This window comes from Gadus morhua, chromosome 2, assembly GCF_902167405.1.
Source record: "Gadus morhua chromosome 2, gadMor3.0, whole genome shotgun sequence".
Lineage (NCBI taxonomy): Eukaryota > Metazoa > Chordata > Actinopteri > Gadiformes > Gadidae > Gadus > Gadus morhua.
This window is the reverse complement of record NC_044049.1, coordinates 19218506-19237318: the sequence shown is the minus strand read 5'-3', so window position 1 is coordinate 19237318 and position 18813 is coordinate 19218506. Positions and strand designations below refer to the sequence as shown.

The 18813-nt window shown below is 49.5% G+C and overlaps 1 protein-coding gene across 1 annotated transcript in view; it reads left to right on the top strand.

Moving 5' to 3' along the window:
• LOC115556964 (voltage-dependent T-type calcium channel subunit alpha-1I-like) overlaps positions 1-18813 on the top strand; it is a 204845-nt gene that overhangs the window by 142687 nt on the left and 43345 nt on the right. Inside the window, 7 exon segments of the mRNA XM_030374435.1 lie at positions 2143-2327; positions 2852-3137; positions 3315-3580; positions 8315-8415; positions 9955-10078; positions 10453-10521; positions 13815-13993. Coding sequence (XP_030230295.1) covers positions 2143-2327; positions 2852-3137; positions 3315-3580; positions 8315-8415; positions 9955-10078; positions 10453-10521; positions 13815-13993 — 1210 coding nt within the window.

The window sequence follows — 18813 nt, the reverse complement described above, 5'->3', positions numbered from 1 at the left end:
GTTTGTAGAGAACTACAAGCAATATGCACACTGAAGCTGCAAAATTGATTCAGGATTCTCATAGATCAGAGACAATTCCGTCTTGAGCTTTGCCTTGTTCAGCGTGGGATATGCCTTCACAGTGGCATTCAGAGCATCAGCAGGAAATTAATGGCAGTACCTTTCAAACATATTTCCTTGTACTAAGGTAGCACTCACAAGGTGGCCAGTGAAAGAGAACCTCACTTTGGTGTGAGCTAGGATCGTGTCGCAGACCTCTTCAGACAGCCTCTGCTTCACCTCTTCTGTCAAAGCCGTCCTTGGTCTGTCGGTTCCTGATGGCTCTTGCAGCTGGTCAGAGTCTCTGAATGCAAACAAACCAATAATGTGTTTGTAGTCTACGTGATGCACATGTTCACACTTTATCCAGTAAAAAGATGTCAGCATACCCACTTAAAATGGGCAGGAATGCATAATGTTAGTGTTAAACAGTTTTTTTAGCTATCCACTGCTTTTTTATCTATTTTATCAAGCATGCATTTAGACAAATACGATCAACTATCAATATAATATGGGCAACCTTTTATGTGTGGTTGTTCAAGACACACTGAAGGCATGCTCAGCATACCCACTTAAATGGGCAGGGATGCATAATGTTAGTGTTAAACACTGTTTTTTTAGCTATCCATTGTGCCTCGCCTAACCAGGATGTCCAGCACAGAGTAAAGCATGCTAGATTACACCACTGGCAATATATTATAAAAAAAACAAACAAATACAGTCTCCTTTCATGCATATGTTCTCATAACAAAGCTTTGCTTTGAGATGGATCAAATAATATAAATGTTATCTTACCTAATGGTCTGCACACTGCTTGTGAAGCTCTCGAGGGCCCCTTTGATGAAGACTGCATCAATGGCCTTCTTCTGGAGCTTCTGGTACAGAATGTCGACGTGCGACCGCTTTTTTATTAATTTTGGTCTTGGAGGTCCTGATTGTTTTAATGCCAATTTATCTGAATTGGATCGTCGACTAAAAGAAACTTCTTTCAGAGACGCAAGGGAATTGCACACATCAGCAGCCATGTTGAAATTAGCAAGTTACTTGATCGAAGATATCCCTTCGCGCTCTTTGCCCAGTTACGTATGACGCAAGCACGTTAGGGCGAGTCCCATATCCCCATTGAAAATGCATTGAAGGCTAATTTTCCGAAAAAAAAAGTTTTAACATGGCAGTCAACGGAGAATCCTTGGGCGATTTTCCACGTCAATGAATTCGCCCAGAGAGAGGCGGGACCATTTGAAACGCGACGATTCTGACGATTCTGGTTTGGACAATGACAGGTAATATGTCTAGAACACTGAAAACTACTTTTGCTGCGATGTAATTTGTTAGAAAAAAAATCCTCATTCTCCCAGTTGGTAGTGCGTCGCCCAAATCGCCCCTATACACCATCCGCCCCTGCTTATCAGTATTGTATGCATTATCGTTATTGACTTGTGTTCCTAATATGCATGTGTCCCCCCGTTAATATACATTACCATGGACTGTATTATGCGTTACGTGTTTAGTTTGCGTGTGTTTAAACAGATGGACGCACACACGCGCATTCTTTTACACAAAAACACACTTCATTCATTATTTTTAACACTCACTCGCGGTAAAACAATGTTTTCTCACGATCAAATACTCATCAATCCTATGTGTTTGCTGTACGTTGTGTTTGCAGATGCATTGATTTAAAAGTACAACTTATTATCGCTGTATCAGCTGTTCTTTCCCAAATAATTTGCCAAGAATGTGTGGCTAGGTAGATGAGAGAAACAAAGTGTATGCGCGAGGTGCACAAGAAACATTATGCATGCGCCCTTAAAATAGCATCTGAACAATGCGCCACTGACTTTAAACCAGGTATTTCCTGGTTTGTGGAGCAAGTGGTTTCTGAAACTGCAAAATAGCACCAGGGAACGTTTGCGCAAGAACACGCCGAACCGCCCCTTGAGGCGCAAGATCATACCCTAATTTACAGGCGCATGGCGCAGGAGGGAAAGGAACGCTCTGCGTCAGTTGCAAACTAGCAACGACACATGCGCCAGTGATTAAGTCAATTGCGCCGGATGCAAGACAGGGCCCTCTAACTGTCTCTCCCTGGGTTGCCCCCAGACCCTAAGATCTGCACCCTGACCCCCAACGGCCACCTGGACCTGCCCCTGGTCCCTGCGCTGTATCCCAGGGAAACCCTGTTCCCCGGGGAGACCCTGTACCCCGGGGAGACCCTGGCCTGGTTGGGGGCCCGCAAGACCAGCGTCATCTCACTGGGCCGCAGCGACCTGGAGCAGAGGGGACTGGTGAGAGGGGCGGGGCCACTGGGCAGGGGGGGAGTGAGGGGTACTGGGGAGGAGAGGGGAGCGGGGGACTGGGGGAGGAGAGGGGAGAGGGGGATCAGGGGAGGAGAGTGGTACTGGGGAGGAGAGGGGAGGGGGGGAGGAGAGGGGAGAAGGGGACTGGGGGAGGAGAGGTGAGAGGGGGATTGGGGAGGAGAGGGGAGAGGTGGATTGGGGAAGGAGATGGGAGATCACTGGTTTACCGTCACGGTTCAGATGGAGTAATGCTAAAGGTCATGAAGCGTGTGTGTGTGCATTGATAGGTGTTACAATCTTGCCACTGTCAAGTTAATCCAGTCACACCTCTCTCTCAATGTATCCTTTTTTGTCTTTTTTTTATTATGATTATTATGATATGTGTCTGTCTTTCTCTCTGGCTCCCTCTCCCCCCTCTCTTCCCCCTCTCTGGCTCTCTCTGGCTCTCTCTCTCTCTCTCTCTCTCTCTCTCTCTCTCTCTCTCTCTCTCTCTCTCTCTCTCTCTCTCCCAGTATCTCGACCGGGGGTACCACCACCCCCACCACTGGGGTCGGTCCCTGGAGCCCCGCCTCCAGGCACTGTGGGCGCGACGCTCCAGCTGGAACACCTACTCCCCCTCCACCCCCACCTCCCCAACCTCCTCCCCCGCCCCCTCCTCCACTGAGCCCCGCCCCCTCTACGGCCACGCCCAGGGGCGGGGCAGCCTCCGTGTGAGGGGCCCGCGCGCTGCCTCCTCCCCCCACCACTACCACCACCACTGGGGGCCCCGGGACGAGGAGTCGCTCCTCCTGCAGTTCGGCCCTCCCCCCTCCTCCCCCCGCCCCCTCCACCTCCCCCCCCTGCTCCTCCCGGGACACTTCGTGCCGCGGCGGGACCGCCGGGCCCTCTCCCTGGAGCTCCCCCACCTCCTGCAGCTCCCCACCCCGCCTGGCCTCCCTCCCCTTCCCCTCCGGTCCCCCCCCCTCCCGCTCCTCCCCCCCGGCCCGCTCCACGCCCAGCCCCGCAAGAAGAGCTGCACCGGGGGGCTGCTGATCGGGGGCGGGGCCGGGGGCGGGGCCCTGGCCTCCGACCACCAGGACTGTAACGGGAAGACCCCCCTCGCCCAGCTCCTCCAGCCCCCCCCCCTGAGGCCGGCCGGGGGGGGCGGGGCCTCCTCCTCCACCCAGCTGATGGCGGAGGTCTTCCCTCAGGTCAACACACGCAGGAAGGACCAGGAGGACCTGGACGACGAGACGGACTACGTGAGGAGAGAGAGAGAGGGGAGAGGGGGAGGGAGAGGGGGGGAGAGGTGGGAGAGGGGGAGAGAGAGAGACCGAGACAGAGAGTTGGGGAGAAGGGAGTGAGAGGGGGAGAGAGAGAGAGAGAGAGAGAGAGAGAGAGAGAGAGAGAGAGAGAGAGAGAGAGAGAGAGAGAGAGAGAGGGGGGGGGGGGGGGGGGGGGGGGGGAGGGGGGAGAGGGGGAGGGAGGGAGGCAGGGAGAGAGAGAGAAAGGGAAGGGGGGAGAGATAGAGGGGAGAGAGAGGGAGAGGGGGGGAGAGAGAGAATGAAGGAGAATGTTAATTAGTTAAGATGTTAAGAATACTTTGGGATTCCATAGTGTGCTGTCAGATTATGTACAGACTCGATCAATTAGGAAGATCTACTCAGAAAAATACCAAAGACGTTCAGCATAAGGTGACAGGCTTTGGATCAAAGTGTCCAAACAGAGCAGAAGTGTCTTTACCAGAGCTCACTGACTTCCACCCTGGTTAACGTGGTGGTCCTCCAGGCTGCAGAGCTGAGTGTGGGCAGGCTGCAGCAGGGGAGCATAGTAAACTGTAGGGAGGAAACATGATTAATGATAGAGGATGTAGAGGTTGGGGGGGGGGGACAGATGTCTGCTCCAACAGACCGGGCCCCCACTGGAGGGACCGTGTTTACACTCAGACCGGAGAGCAGAGGAATACTCTGGAAATATTCTACTCGGGAGTCGCTCAGCTGACACTCATTAAGGAACAGGTAGGGTTTGACAGTACAGAGACAGGTCATTAAGGAGCAGGTAGGGTTAGACCATGGTTTCTCAACGGGGCCTGGGGGGCGTTCGTACAACCTAGGAGGGCGCTGGGAACGTGATTCGATTTTTGGGGGGGGATTATAAACTTTTTCTTTTATTACCGTAATTTTCAGACTATAAACCGCGCCTTTTTCCCAATTTTTCGAGTCTGCGGATTATATAACGGTGCGGCTAATCTATGGATTTTACAGGTTACAGACGAGTCCACAGACTTTAACTCTATTGGTGCGGCCACACCAAACGCGTTACTCGCGTTGGATAACGCGAGTAACGCGCCTAACCTGACGCTTGATCATTGTGTGGTGGTTCAACGCTTCCAACGCGTCAATGCGCCAACGCAGCTAGATGAGTCCATGTCCATGCAAGTGAACGGAGCGTTCCCTCTTCGTCATAACTATCAAACCAAACATCCTTCACATTCACCGAGCGAACATTATGAAAGTAAAATGCACATTTCTCGCTAAAAATGTTTCCATAAACGCATTTAATGGCGTAACTATGTTACTATTTCCACCCAGAATAAAGATAGTCGTCGGCCGTGGCTGCGCTGGAGTCCGAGGTAGGAACCCCAAACGCCGCCGTGTTTGGGTGATAGAGCTAGATCGGGTTAGATTAAATAATCTCTGATATAAATAACAATAATCGGGTTAAATAACTTCACATGGTGTGTCTGGTGTGTTTCCAGCATTCGTAGTGTTGATCAGCAGAGAAATAGTCCGCCAAGACGTTGAGGTTGCTTAGCATCCAGACACTCTGTCCATGCAAGTGAACGGAGCGTTCTCTCTTCGTCATAACTATCAAACCAAACATCCTTCACATTCACCGAGCGAACATTATGAAAGTAAAATGCACATTTCTCGCTAAAAATGTTTCCATAAACGCATTTAATGGCGTAACAATGTTACTATTTCCACCCAGAATAAAGATAGTTGTCGGCCGTGGCTGCGCTGGAGTCCGAGGTAGGAAACCCAAACGCCGCCGCGTTTGGGTGAAGAGTTTAGAATAGAATAGAATAGAATAGACTTTATTTGTCATTGTGCATTGGATACACAACGAAATTTGTTTGTGCAACCACTAACAAAAGTGCAGTTGTGCTGGGTGGAGGGTAGGAGTGTAGTGTGATTATTAAGTTCTGTGATGGCCCTGGGGATGAAACTGTTCTGCAGTCTGGAGGTGCGGGCTGTAGTGGCCCGGTAGCGCCTGCCAGAGGGTAGCAGGGTGAAGATCGGGTTAGATTAAATAATCTCTGATATAAATAACAATAATCGGGTTAAATAACTTCACATGGTGTGTCTGGTGTGTTTCCAGCATTCGTAGTGTTGATCAGCAGAGAAATAGTCCGCCAAGACATTGAGGTTGCTTAGCATCCAGACACTCTGTCCATGCAAGTGAACGGAGCGTACCCTCTTCGTCATAACTATCAAACCAAACATACTATCAAACCAAAAAACCAAACACCAAAGATGACGCGACGCTTCAACGCATGTAACGCGTCTACTCGCCTATACTAATGGTTCCCTATGCAAAAATGCCGAGTTTGGACGCCCCTAACGCGAGTAACGCGGTTGGTGTGGCCGTACCGTAGACCGGAGGAGTGCAGAGGTAGTGGGGACAGAAAATGCAGCTGCAATAGTTTGCTGACCTGCAATAGGTTTCATCTTTTTCTTTGGTGGCATTTTTGCGTTCTCTCTTCTCTGCCTGTTTCTCGAGAAAAACGGGATCTCGTTGGAAGCGCGATGTATGCGCAGGCGCCGTTTGGGCATAACAATATGGCGGCTGCCGTTCAATGTAGTTTTCATCACCACCACTGAAATATGTTTCATATATTTCATTACAGCACGTCCCCTAAAACGTTACAACATAATCGACACGAATGAGCACAGCATCGAGCAGTGGAAACGTGGGTTTATTTACTATGAAGTTCGTATTTTTAATTGTTGAAATGAAATCAGCGGTTGTTTTGGTAGCGGCTAAATTAGCATGTCGCGATACTTTTTGCACAGGGATCACGTCTGCGCCGAGTAGATGCGCAGCAGAGGGTTGAAACAGCGCTTGTCCGGTCTGCTCACAAGAAGCCAGTTACTGTGATTAAACACGAGTTGTTTAATGTTCACAATGTATCGTTTTTCATGGGGAAAATGAGATGCGTCCCCGGGACGCATGGATAGTGAGTTTAGTGCGTCCTTTCAGATTTTAATGTGTCAGGGACGCAGGACGCGTACCTAGCAACATCACTGCACCCGCGGTTTATAGTCCAGTGCGGCTTATCTATGTACACATCATTCAATTTAGCTGCTGCGGCTTATACTCAGGTGCGCCTTATAGTGCGGAAAATACGGTATATGTTTTTTTTTTTAGTAAAAAAATAGGCTACCTGAAATAAATAGCCTATTTTCATTTATTGGTTTCTAACCCCTCTACCATCTCAGCTACTTTTTACTGTCTATGCGCAGTGGAACATAGATAATACAGCGCGGTATCGTCATGATCTCTATAGTAACTCTGATAAACATAACCCAAGTTCGCGGGTTAACAGTTCAATAACCAACACAACACAATCAAACATGGCCGATAGCAAGAAAAAAATATCAAATTTTGTTTCATAGCCCGTTTTCCTCCTTCCTCTTGTTCAGTTCCAGCTGCTCTGAGCATAGTCTCCACGAAAAGCTGTTGCATTTCAAATACAAAATATATAGGCCTTATTAGGCCTCTGCATGCGATCTGTTTTCGTGGAGTCCGCGTTGCCCGGGCCGCGGTGCCCGTGGTTCCCGGGCCATTCATTCATTCGTTCACGGGGCATGGCGGGAGTCGTGGGAGTCGTCGCGGTGCCCAAGGTCAAGGTGCCCGGGCCGCAGGGTGCCGCGGCACGACGGGAGACGTGGCAGCCGGGAGTCACGGGAGTGCCCGCACTGAATGAATGTTCAATCCAACCTTTTCTTCCTCAACTCTTCTCTCTCTCTCTCTCTCTCTCTCTCTCTCTCTCTCTCTCTCTCTCTCTCTCTCTCTCTCTCTGGAAGTTTAATTGCATTTCATGAATATTCATTAATATTTTTTGCACCAAAACCGACTCAGAGGGCATTCATTGCTATTAGTGACCAACGTAAAATCAATGAAAAACGATGCACTGACAACTTTAAGCAATATAACACGAGTGTGAGTGGGGGTTGTTAGTTTATTTTAATTTTGACCGTACGCCAGAGGATCAGGGTACGGTCAGGGGGGCGTTTGCTCAAAAAAAGTTGAGAACCACTGGGTTAGACTGTAAAGAGACAAGTCATTAAGGAGCAGGTAGGGTTAGACAGTACAGACAGGTCATTAAGGAGCAGGTAGGGTTTAGACAATATAGAGACAGGTCATTAAGGCGCAGGGAGGGCTAGATAGTATAGAGACAGGTCATTAAGGAGCAGGTAGGATTAGGCAGTACAGAGACAGGTCATTAGAAGCAGGTAGGGGTTAGACAGTACAGAGAGGTCATTAAGGAGCAGGTAGGGGTTAGACAGTACAGAGACAGGTCATTAAGGAGCAGGTAGGGGTTAGACAGTACAGAGAAAGGTCATTTAGGAGCAGGTAGGGTTAGACAGTACAGAGACAGGTCATTACGGAGCAGGTAAGGTTAGACAGTACAGATACATTTCATTAAGGAGCAGGTAGGGGTTAGACAGTACAGAGACAGGTCATTAAGGAGCAGGTAGGGGTTTGACAGTACAGATATATGTCAATAAGGATCAGGTAGGGGTTGTATTATCAAATGTAAATGTACATATTGTATACGATTGGGCGTGCCTTAATATTTGATTCATGGATAACTAAAAACCTTCCTCTTGCTGTATGTGTGTGTGTATGTGTGTGTGTGTGTGTGTGTGTGTGTGTGTGTGTGTGTGTGTGTGTGTGTGTGTGCGTGTGTGTGTGTATCCCTGGTCCAGAGTCTGTGTTTCCGGGTGCAGAAGATGCTGGAGGTCTACAGACCGGACTGGTGTGAGACCAGAGAGGAGTGGTCCGTCTTCCTCTTCTCCCCGGAGAATAAGTTAGTCTCACACACTCGATGGCTCCGCCCTCTTGTTAGAGGTCACCTGATTTGCTCCCACATGTTGGTTCCCGTTGTGACGTCGAGACATTGCCAAACATCCATCTGCCAATATTCAGATTATGGATACTACTTTTTCTGACTTATTGACACAATGCATTCAACGGCATTGGCCGGTCCGTCAGTAGGGGAAGATGTCCTGTGGGGGAGGGGGGGGGGGGTGTAGGGGTATGGTCCTCAGGGTTGTGGGGGGGGTCGTGTAAGTCCGTCAGTAGGGGTAGGTGTCCTGTGTATGGGGGGCGGGTGTAGGTCCGTCAGTAGGGTTGCTGCTAGCTTGTTATTAGCATTTTAGCTTGTGATCTAGGCTAGGAGGCCCACTGCTAGCTTGTTGTTAGCATGTTAGCTTTAATCTTGGCTAGGAGGCCTGCTGCTAGCTTTTTGTTAGCATGTTAGCATGTTAGCTTTTATCTAGGCTAGGAGGCCTGATGTTGTCCCTCCTCTGCTACACGTCCGCTGGCAGCCATTAAAGCCCCTGACAGAAACCTCTTTATTCAGGAAAGTCTGCTGTCTATCATTACTACACTGATGATCATAATTCTATCATTATGGGACGCCCTCAGGATGATCATCACTGTCTGCTGGGGGGACGCAGAGTGGTTGCCAGCTCCGGCCCCCTGCACCTTGACAGGGGAGACGGGTTGCCAGGTTTACACAGGGAGGAGCTGCTGGATTAAAGCATCGATTGTAACCTTCATTTATTCATGGTTTATTTATTCATGGTTTATTTATTCATGGTTTATTTATCATGGTTTATTTATTTGATAGGGACAGATACAGTGTATGTAGACAAACTGACAGCTATCCAACCAACAGCTATCCAATGCAGTATCATGGTGCTAATTGCTCAAAACTTTGGAGTTGAATGCAAAAACCGTCCAGAAAGAGTCTGTGCAAAGTGGTAAGCTTGAGGATCTGAATAAATGACTTTGGGGTTAAATCAACACCCCTTGTTCGATGATTTGACAAGACGTATTCTCCAGTGGCCAGCGTTCCTCCCAGGTTTAAACCCATACAGACACCGGCCCCAGCGACATGATTGGTCGAAATACATTGTTAGCCAGGAAGGAACATGACCAGTTTCAGGGGAGAGGAGTCACCAGTGTTAGTGTGATGTTGGCAGCCAGTTCTAGGATGTACATGTTCAGGGTCAGCTACTCATTAGTTTGGCTCTTTTTACAAAAGCCTTTTCATCAAAGTCGTTGTTCACTCATTTGTTCAACCTCAATACAGGATTGGAGGAGGAATTGATGGAGTGAACATCGCCCCCGTCACCGTAAACCGCTCCTAATCACTGCTGCTGCCTCGCTCTGTATCTGCAGATCACAGATAATAGAACTACAGCTATACGTTCTCTTCTCTGGTTCTCCTCATCCTCATCTCCTCCTCTCCTCTTCTTCCACCTCCCCCATCCCCCCGTCTCCTCTCCTCCTCCCACCCTGTCTCCCCTGTCCCCCTCCCCCCTGTCTCCCCCCTCCCCAGGTTCAGACAGCTCTGTCAGGCCATCATCGCCCACAAGCTCTTCGACTACATCGTCCTGGCCTTCATCTTCTCCAACTGCATCACCGTCGCTCTGGAGCGGCCAAAGATCCTGCAGGGCAGCCTGGTGAGGCCGCGCGTGTGTGTGTGTGTGTGTGGAGGTGTGTGTGTGTGTGTGTGTGTGTGTGTGTGTGTGTGTGTGTGTGCGTCTGTGTGTGCGTCTGTGTGTGTGTGTGTGTGTGTGTGTGTGTCTGTGTCTGTCTGTGTGTGTGTGTGCGTGTATATGTGTGTGTGTCTGTGCGTGCGTGCGTGAGTGCGTCCCCTCACTACAACAACACTAACTGCTAAAGCAGAGAGCCCTGTGTCGTCTCAACATGATGCAACATGTGGTGCATTCAGGAGGTTCTCCTGAATGGACCTCTGTCCACAACCTTCTTCACCTCCTCTTCCTCGTTTCTCTCTGTTGGTCTCATTTTGTTCCTCTTCCTCCCTCTCATTCAGGAGCGAGTCTTCCTCACCATCTCCAACTACATCTTCACTGCCATCTTCGTGAGCGAGATGACCCTCAAAGTAACCCTTCAACTCTCCGACAAACGCACACACTTACACGCACATGCAAGCACACACACACGCACACGCACACACACACGCACACACACACACACACACACACACACCTCCTACCTTTTATTTTGTTGTATCCTCACAGTCTGCTTCTGTGTTCTCATGGTGTCGTGTTGGTTTAGGATAGGATAGGATAGGATATATTTATTTGTCATTGCACAGAGGTACAACGAAATTCAGTGCACTCACGTACTGGTCTCATTTAAACCCTTGTCTGAGTGTTTACAATAATAATAATAATAATAATACATTTAATTTAGAGGCGCCTTTCAAGACACCCAAGGTCACCTTACAGAGCATATAGTCACCATAAATCGTTTAATAAAAAACAAGAACACAAGGTGGGTGTGTTTATAGCACTGTTCTCAGGAGCCCTGAGCTACATCGTGGCCTGTCCCCCGTTTTATTGCCGAGGATCAATTAAGCTCCGTTAGTAATTTAGGGCTGAAACCAGTCCCGGGTAGAGCTCCTCCTTGCCGTGTCTCCACCTCTCCTCTCATCCTACTGTCTGCTAGACTGCACAGGCTGTCAAGCAAACAATCCCTCCCTCCCCCCCCCCCCCCCCCCCCCCCCCCCGCCGCTCCCTCCCTGCCTCCCCACCCATCTCCCTCCCTCCCACTTTACTCGGTCTGTGGATTGGCTTGTGCCAAAACTGAGGGTTTTGGCACAAGCGGACCATCAATTATGCACCGCAGCAATTAATTATTAACCAATCGCAGGCAGCCAGGAAGCCCAGACTTGCCTCCTCTGTGTCTGGGCTGGAGTATGTGTGTGTGTGTGTGTGTGTGTGTGTGTGTGTGTGTGTGTGTGTGTGTGTGTGTGTGTGTGTGTGTGTCTGTGTGTGTGTGTGTGTGTGTGTGTGTGTGTGTGTGTGTGTGTGTCATTATGAGTGTGGTGTGTGTGTGTGTGTGTGTGTGTGTGTGTGTGTGTGTGTGTGTGTGTGTGTGTGTGTGTGTGTGTGTGTGTGGGTGGGTGGGTGGGTGGGTGGGTGGGTGGGTGTTTGTCTGTGTGTGAGTGTGTGTGTGTGTCTGTGTGTCTGTTTGTGGGTATGCGTCTGTGTCTGGGATTGTGTGTGTGTGTGTGTGTGTGTGTGTGTGTGTGTGTGTGTGTGTGTGTGTGTGTGTGTGTGTGTGTGAATGTGTGTGTGTTTGAGTGTGTGTGTAATCGGGGGCTGGTATGCCTCAGTAAACTATTAATCACTCCCTGGCATCCTAAAGCTTCTGCCCAGGTGCGTGATGGGAGCCCGATGGGAGAGCCAATCAGAATACAGTGTCCCCATCACACTCTGGGTTACGGTGTGTGAGCGTTCATGAGGCGGTTCAGAGATCATAACGTGCTCACCATCACTGGCTGAGCCCAAACACAGAGACAGGAAACCAGCAGGAGAGGCGGATCTCCTCACTGGGGGGAGCGCTTGGAGAGGGGGGTTGGACGGGGTGGTGTCGAGCAGTGGAGGGGGGAGGAAGGGGTGGTGGAAGGGGGGTGGAAAAGGGGGTGGTGGGAGGGGGTGGGTGTCCAGATGGGGCTGTGTAGGGTTGAGGAGGGTGGAGGTGTGTAGGGTGGAGGAGGGGGAGGTGTGTAGGGTGGAGGAGGGGGAGGTGTGGAGGGTGGAGCTGGAGAGGTTTAGGGTGGAGGAGGTTGAGGAGGGGGGTTGTGGTTAGGGCTAGGGTCTACCTCCTGATGATTACTATTCCTCAGACCGTGAGTGTAAGGAACAGATCATCAGAGTAGCGACTGGATGTGAGGGGACTCTAAATGATCCAACTTGACCCCAGACCAGAGGAGTCTGCTGAAGGCCTCCTGAACTCCTAACCAATCAGCATCCGTCGTTAAGACGAGAGGCCCTGATAGGTCAGCGCTGTGACAACCTCAATGTCTGACGGTTCATCACGACTCGTTGGGTCAGGGGAAGGAATTCACTGAGAGGGTTTAGAAGGAATGTGGAGACAGACACGTCTTATTTTTAACTTCCATTCCATCAAATCAACGATAATATCTTATATATATGTATATATATTAGTGGTGGGCCGTTATCGGCGTTAACGGCTGCGTTAACGCGAAACTTTTATCGCGCGATCAAAAAAATATCGCCGTTAATCTATTTTCAAACACTTCCTTTTTCGGACCCATCACGTGACTGAACTAACCAATCAGAGGCTAGAATTTAGACTGAGGTAAACGTGAGGGAATCAGAGAGGCAGATTCAACAGAATATCCTTACTGTGTTAAATATGTAAACATGTAAATATGTAATAATTGTGTAACATAAATATGTAAATGATTAACTGATTTTAAGTACATTTATAGCAAATTAACTCCAATATAAATTATATTAATTTATTCTACAACTTTCAAATATTTAACTTCTAAACCTTACATTAGTATGGATTATTACACGGCTCTTCTCAATGCTGTAGACTGTTCCATTCACTTGCAAGGGCCTTCCCAACGTTCAGCTGTTAATTATTTTTGTTTATGCTCCGTTCACTTGCATGGGCACTTAATTTATCAATTATATTTGATAAATCACCATTGCCCAGTATAATTGACCGCTGTCAAGGTAAACTAACCATTTTAATCTAGATTAATCTAGAATATTTTTGGAATTAATCTAGATTTAAAAAAATAATCTATGCCCACCACTAATATATATATATGTGTAATAAAATATAGATAGTTCATCTCATATTCTTACTGCAGGGATTCCCACCTCCTCAACACCTTTAATACGGAGTAACGAGCAGACCATTTGATCCAGAGCAAAGTCCAGTAGGGTATGGGCCTGCAGGTTAAATATCTAACATCAGGCAGCACATCCGCGTGTGTTAAGGCCGAGGCGTCTGACCCAGGGAGCCTACAGCTAGACCGACCTGGGTCAGACGCCGCGTGTGCTAAGGGCGAGGCGTCTGACAGAGGGAATCTACAGGTAGACCGAAGACACGGCGGCCATCAAACCCAATACCTCTCCAAAGGGAGTCGATCACCATCACCTCAGCTCTATATCCAACCCTCAAAACTAGATATTTTCTCCAGAACCATGTCAATATTTGATATGCTGTGTCTCTGTCTGTTTCTGTCCGTCATTGTGTCTGTCTGTGTGTGTCTCTTTGTGCGTGTGTGTGTGTTCTGTGTGTGTGTGTGTGTGTGTGTGTGTGTGTGTGTGTGTGTGTGTGTGTGTGTGTGTGTGTGTGTGTGTGTGTGTGTGTGTGTGTGTGTGTGTATATATGTGTGTGTTTCAGGTGGTCTCCATGGGCTTCTACCTGGGGGAACAGACCTATCTGAGGAGCAGCTGGAACGTCCTGGATGGCTTCCTGGTGTTCGTGTCCCTGATTGACATCGTGGTGTCCATGGCAGGCGGGGCGAAGATCCTGGGCGTGCTCAGAGTGCTCCGGCTGCTGCGGACACTGCGCCCCCTCAGGTGTGGAGGAAGAATTGCACCTCATTTACACTCTGAAACAGGATGTAGAACAAGCTAAAAATGAGTTACGTATGTAACTACGGTTCTATAAATTCACACATGACCGGGGATGACGTCGGGCCGCCCGTCTATAAGCCCACGTCACTCTCCAAGATGTCCCTTTAGAATCTTCTCGCAAAATTCCGAGTGACAGAAAACTCTGGCGGTCATCCAGAATTCATAGAACTGTATTTACATACGTAACTCTCGTTCTATTTCATTCTTACTGACTGCCAGAGGCAGTGCTTAACACTGGATGACTTTTACCAATCCTGTACCCACCTTTTAGGAAGGGCCTGAGGGTTCCTGCAAAACAGCTGCAGCCACTGTGCGGTGAGCCGCTACATTGAACGCACTTAGAGACACTCCTCATAGTGCTGCCAAGGAGGTTGAGACACTCCTCTTTGTAAAAAAAGATGGGTTGGGCCACAGTGCCACCCCTGTGCCATCTGAGTTCCAGCGTATACACTGTTAACTCACTGACAACGCATTAAGCTCACTCACCCGCTTGGCTGACGCGCTCGCTAGAAGAAAGGCAACCTTTGCCGACAGCCATTTCAGTTGCACCTGATCCAGGGGCTCAAACGGGGGGAGACGGAGGGCTCTGAGTACCAGAGGTAGGACCCATGAGGGAATCTTGATAGCCCGTGGGGGGTTTCTCCACTGGGCTCCTTTAGCAAAAGAATGAGACCCCACCGTCTGGCCATCAACCTTAATGTGCCTGGCTGAAATGGCAGCCACATAGACCCTTAAGGTGGAAGCGGATAGCTTCCTTTCCAGGTAGGATTGCAAAAAATGCAGTATCATTGGCACTGAGGAACACTCCGGTACCTCTCTCTGAGCCTCACACCACTTCACAAATATCTTTCACCTGTTAGCATAAAATGCCATGGTGGAGGCCTTCAGTCGGTTGCACCAGCAGAACGTAAAGCCGATCAAGTTCGGGTGTAAAGTCTGCCTTAACCCTACGCTCGACGTAGCTAGTGCCAAACTAAAGGTGTTCTAAATTTTGGTTGCACCACCATAACTTAAGTTGTAACGTTACTAGTAGTGCATAAAGTGTACCAGTGTCGCTTTTAATGACGTTTAGATCATTTCAAGCCAATCATTGACAGATAACAATGTAAACAGGAAATACCGGCAAGTTTCCACCTTACCCGAGTGAAGACGCGTTAGCACCCAAATGAGAGGGCAAACAAAACAGTTTCAGTCATTTATTCTCTTTGCTTGGACGGTATAGGTGTGTGGTTAAGCTATTTGATGGCGGATTTTATAATAAATAAATAAATATAATATTCCGCCCGGCAAAACCGAAATCGCGCATATAATTCAACATCATCATAATAAAGAAATGGATCGATACGGTCACGGACAATCCGTTCCCGGCGCAAATCACATTGAAACTCCTCTTCCCATTGCTCAAAACGAATAGCCATCTTTACCCTGCGTTAGTGTTTAAATCTTTTTACGTTTTTTTCTTTTAACGGTTCTTTATCGTTAGTATGGAACTTACAACAGCTAGAGGGGAGGTGTAAAAGATAAGTTATAACTTAGTGTTACGTTGAAACTATCTGCTTGGTGCAACTGCTATTTTTTTAGTAGAGTGTAAAGTCGAACGTTTGGGTGATTTACGTTCAACGTAGCCTAAGTGGGACCTTACGTTCTGCTGGTGCAACTGGACCCTTGAGTCTATGATGGTTTGAACTACCTCCTGGTCACATGCCATTATAAGTGGCCATGTGGGTTTGGCCCCTCAAGGGCCAAACCCACATGGCTGCAGGCACTCTGGTCTGGGTTGCCAGATGTGTCACCCCAGCTGTGAGAGCAGGTCCCGCCTCTTCGGCAGGCACCATGGATCTCCATCCAGCAGTCTGTACATTACTGGAAACCAAGGTCTCATTTGCCTGTTTGGGGCAACCAGCAGGAGTCTGTGGTTCCCCTTCTGAACTCTGTGAGGGGTTAACCCTATCAGTGGAAATGGCGGGAGGGCATGAAGGAGCTGACACTGCCCTGGATGTGCCAAGGCATCCTGTCCCATCAGACTCGTCTCTGACAGAGAGAACCAGAGAGGGCAATGTGTTGGGGACTCTGAGGCAAACAGGTCAACCTCTGCTGTGCCATATTTGCTCAATATTGCCTCTACGACCTCTGGATGGAGTCGCCACTCCCCCGACAGAGGTTTCTGGCATGAAAAAAAGTCTGCCACGTGTTCTGTGGCTTACGGAGGTGTATTCTGTGGAAGGTACATAGTTCTGAGGCTGGAAAAGTAAGGGAGAGCCAATACAAGGAGTCGCTGTGCGACCTGTAATGACTGAGCCGACCTTGTGCCCCCTTAGTGGTTCACATTGTAGACAGCTGACTTGTTGTCGCATCGTACCAGAACATGTCTGCCCCTCAAATATGGAGAGCTAAATAAATACCACGGAGCTCGAGCACATTTATGCTCTACGTCCTGTGCTGCTCACTCCAGAGCCCTCTCACCGCCCTGTGCTGCCACACTGCCCCCCAGCCAGAGGGCGAAGCATCGGTCACCACCACCTCGTGGCGTGAGGGTATCGAACCCAGTGTCACACCTTTGGCAAGATATGCCCTGTGTCTCCAGGGTTGTAATGCCAGGAGGCATTGACTGGACACCCCGACTTTCTTCGATCCGTGCAACCTCGGATCTAAGTGGAGGCCATTGGTCCAAACTTGGAACAGGCGCAAGTAGAGGCGGCCCAGTGGCACTATTGACGTTACTGACGTCAACATTCCCAACAGCCTGAGGAAAAGGCTGTACCTTACCATCCTGTCCTCCTGAAAAAGAAGGAGGATCTGGAGGATGGCCTCTACCCGCCGCTGAGGCGGGAAGACAAGCATTTGGACGGAGTCCAGGGTTATGCCAAGGAACAGTACCTGTTGCCTGGGTATTAGACAACTCTTGCCATAATCGACTGCAAGACCCAACCTTTCCACATGGCCTAGGAGGGCTGCGGTGTCCTGCTCTGCCCGTCCCCGGGCCCAAAACCCACCCTCTTTTTTTGGAATTAAAAAATACACTGAGTAAAACCCACCTTGCTGTGTCTGAGGATCTACGGGCTCGATGGCCTTTTTCTCCAGGAGGGTGGATAACTCCTGGCTGAGGGCCTGTCGCCTTGTGAGATCGCTGACTGTAGTCAGTCTAATCCCCCTGTAAATTTGGGGGCCGGCGTCGGAATTGGAGATTGTACCCCTGGGAAAGCGTGGCCACCACCCAAGGGTCTGTAGTGTAATTTCCCCAGCAGATGAGGTGCTGCTCGGCGAGCGTAAGTGTAAGCGACGACATCAGCCTACCAAGCTCTCATGCAAGGACGTGTCACTTAGACTCTGCACTGAAGTATCTGCACTGGATGATTGCAAGGACTGAGACAGGGCCAGTATCAAATGGGACAAGGAGTTCCCGATATGGCCCATATGTGCTGCTGTGTCATAGTACTTCGTTAATAGGTCATACGGCTGGCATTCGGTCAAGTCCATGCTTGCTGGCATTCTGCATTGAAGCCAAGGCCCTGCTGTCACTGGTGTGATGAGATAGAGATCTGGGGTTTGACCAGCATCGGTGAAGTCCTCAATATATGGCTGGGAGGGAGGCACAGAAAAAGTATCTTGTGGCGGGACACGCCTAAAGAATGCAATAGCTGGAGCAATTATTGCTGGAGCCTCATCTAACCCTAAGCGTGCCAGTGCCATTCGGACCACTGGCTTAACCGTGGCCGGGGAAGCTTCTGAGCCTGCCGTAGACCCACTTCCTACATGCTGGGAGCCGTCTTCAGAAGCCTGGGTAGAAGCCTCTACCTCGCCCTGTCCCGGCCTGTCTTCATAGAACTGGCTACAGGAAGCCCTCCTGTATGCAGCGAGGGCAAACAAAACAAGACATAAGCTTAAGCGGGTGCCAAAAACAGCCTCCCCTTAACTTACTTAACTCTAACACTAACACAGAGAGAATACTTACCTTTATGGCGCGTTTCCACTGCAGGGTGCGGTACGGTTCGGTTCGCAAAGGTGCGGTACGGATTGCGTTTCCATCGCCAAAAGTGGGCGTGACCCGGACTGAGCCGTACTCATTTTGCCCTCGTCTTCAGTACTCCTCCGTTGGGGTACTGAGAAGCCTGAAAGGGTGCCGGAAAATTCGAGCTACACACCCCCTCCGTTGATTGGTCGACAGAATCGTCACTTCCGGGCAACGTGGGGATAAAAACAAACAAACAGTAGCCTCGAGGTATTATTCTTTACAATGAACATGTCGCGTAAAACGCTTGCTTGGGGCGAACAAGGTGGAGACGTTCCTCTGCATTCTTGGGGAGGAAGACGTGCAGAGGGAGCTTGATGGAGCAGTGAGGAACGAGAAGGTCTTCGAGCTATGATGTCGCGATGTTTCCGTAGCTGCCGCGGCGATCGACATCCGGCCTACCATAAAGGGTACTGTCGGTGGTGGAAACGCGACCTCAGAACTGAGCTGGGCTATACCGCCCCCTCCCTACCAGACTGGTGTTAACCGAACCGTACCGCACCCTGCAGTGGAAACGCGGCATTAGCAGCCGCTTCAGCTGGTGAAGACGCTGCGCTGTTTTAGCCTAGCGTTATGTGAGCCGACCTCACCGGCGAAAACACTGGTAGGCTGCGTTCATATCATAGCCGTGTGGGATTAATCGCAGCCCTTGGAGAGCGAATCTGTGGCTCCAGCAAAGAATCAACGACTAATATTGCTTTTTTTAACCTTATTTCGTAATCTAAACCTCTATACGCTACTGCGAGAAGATACC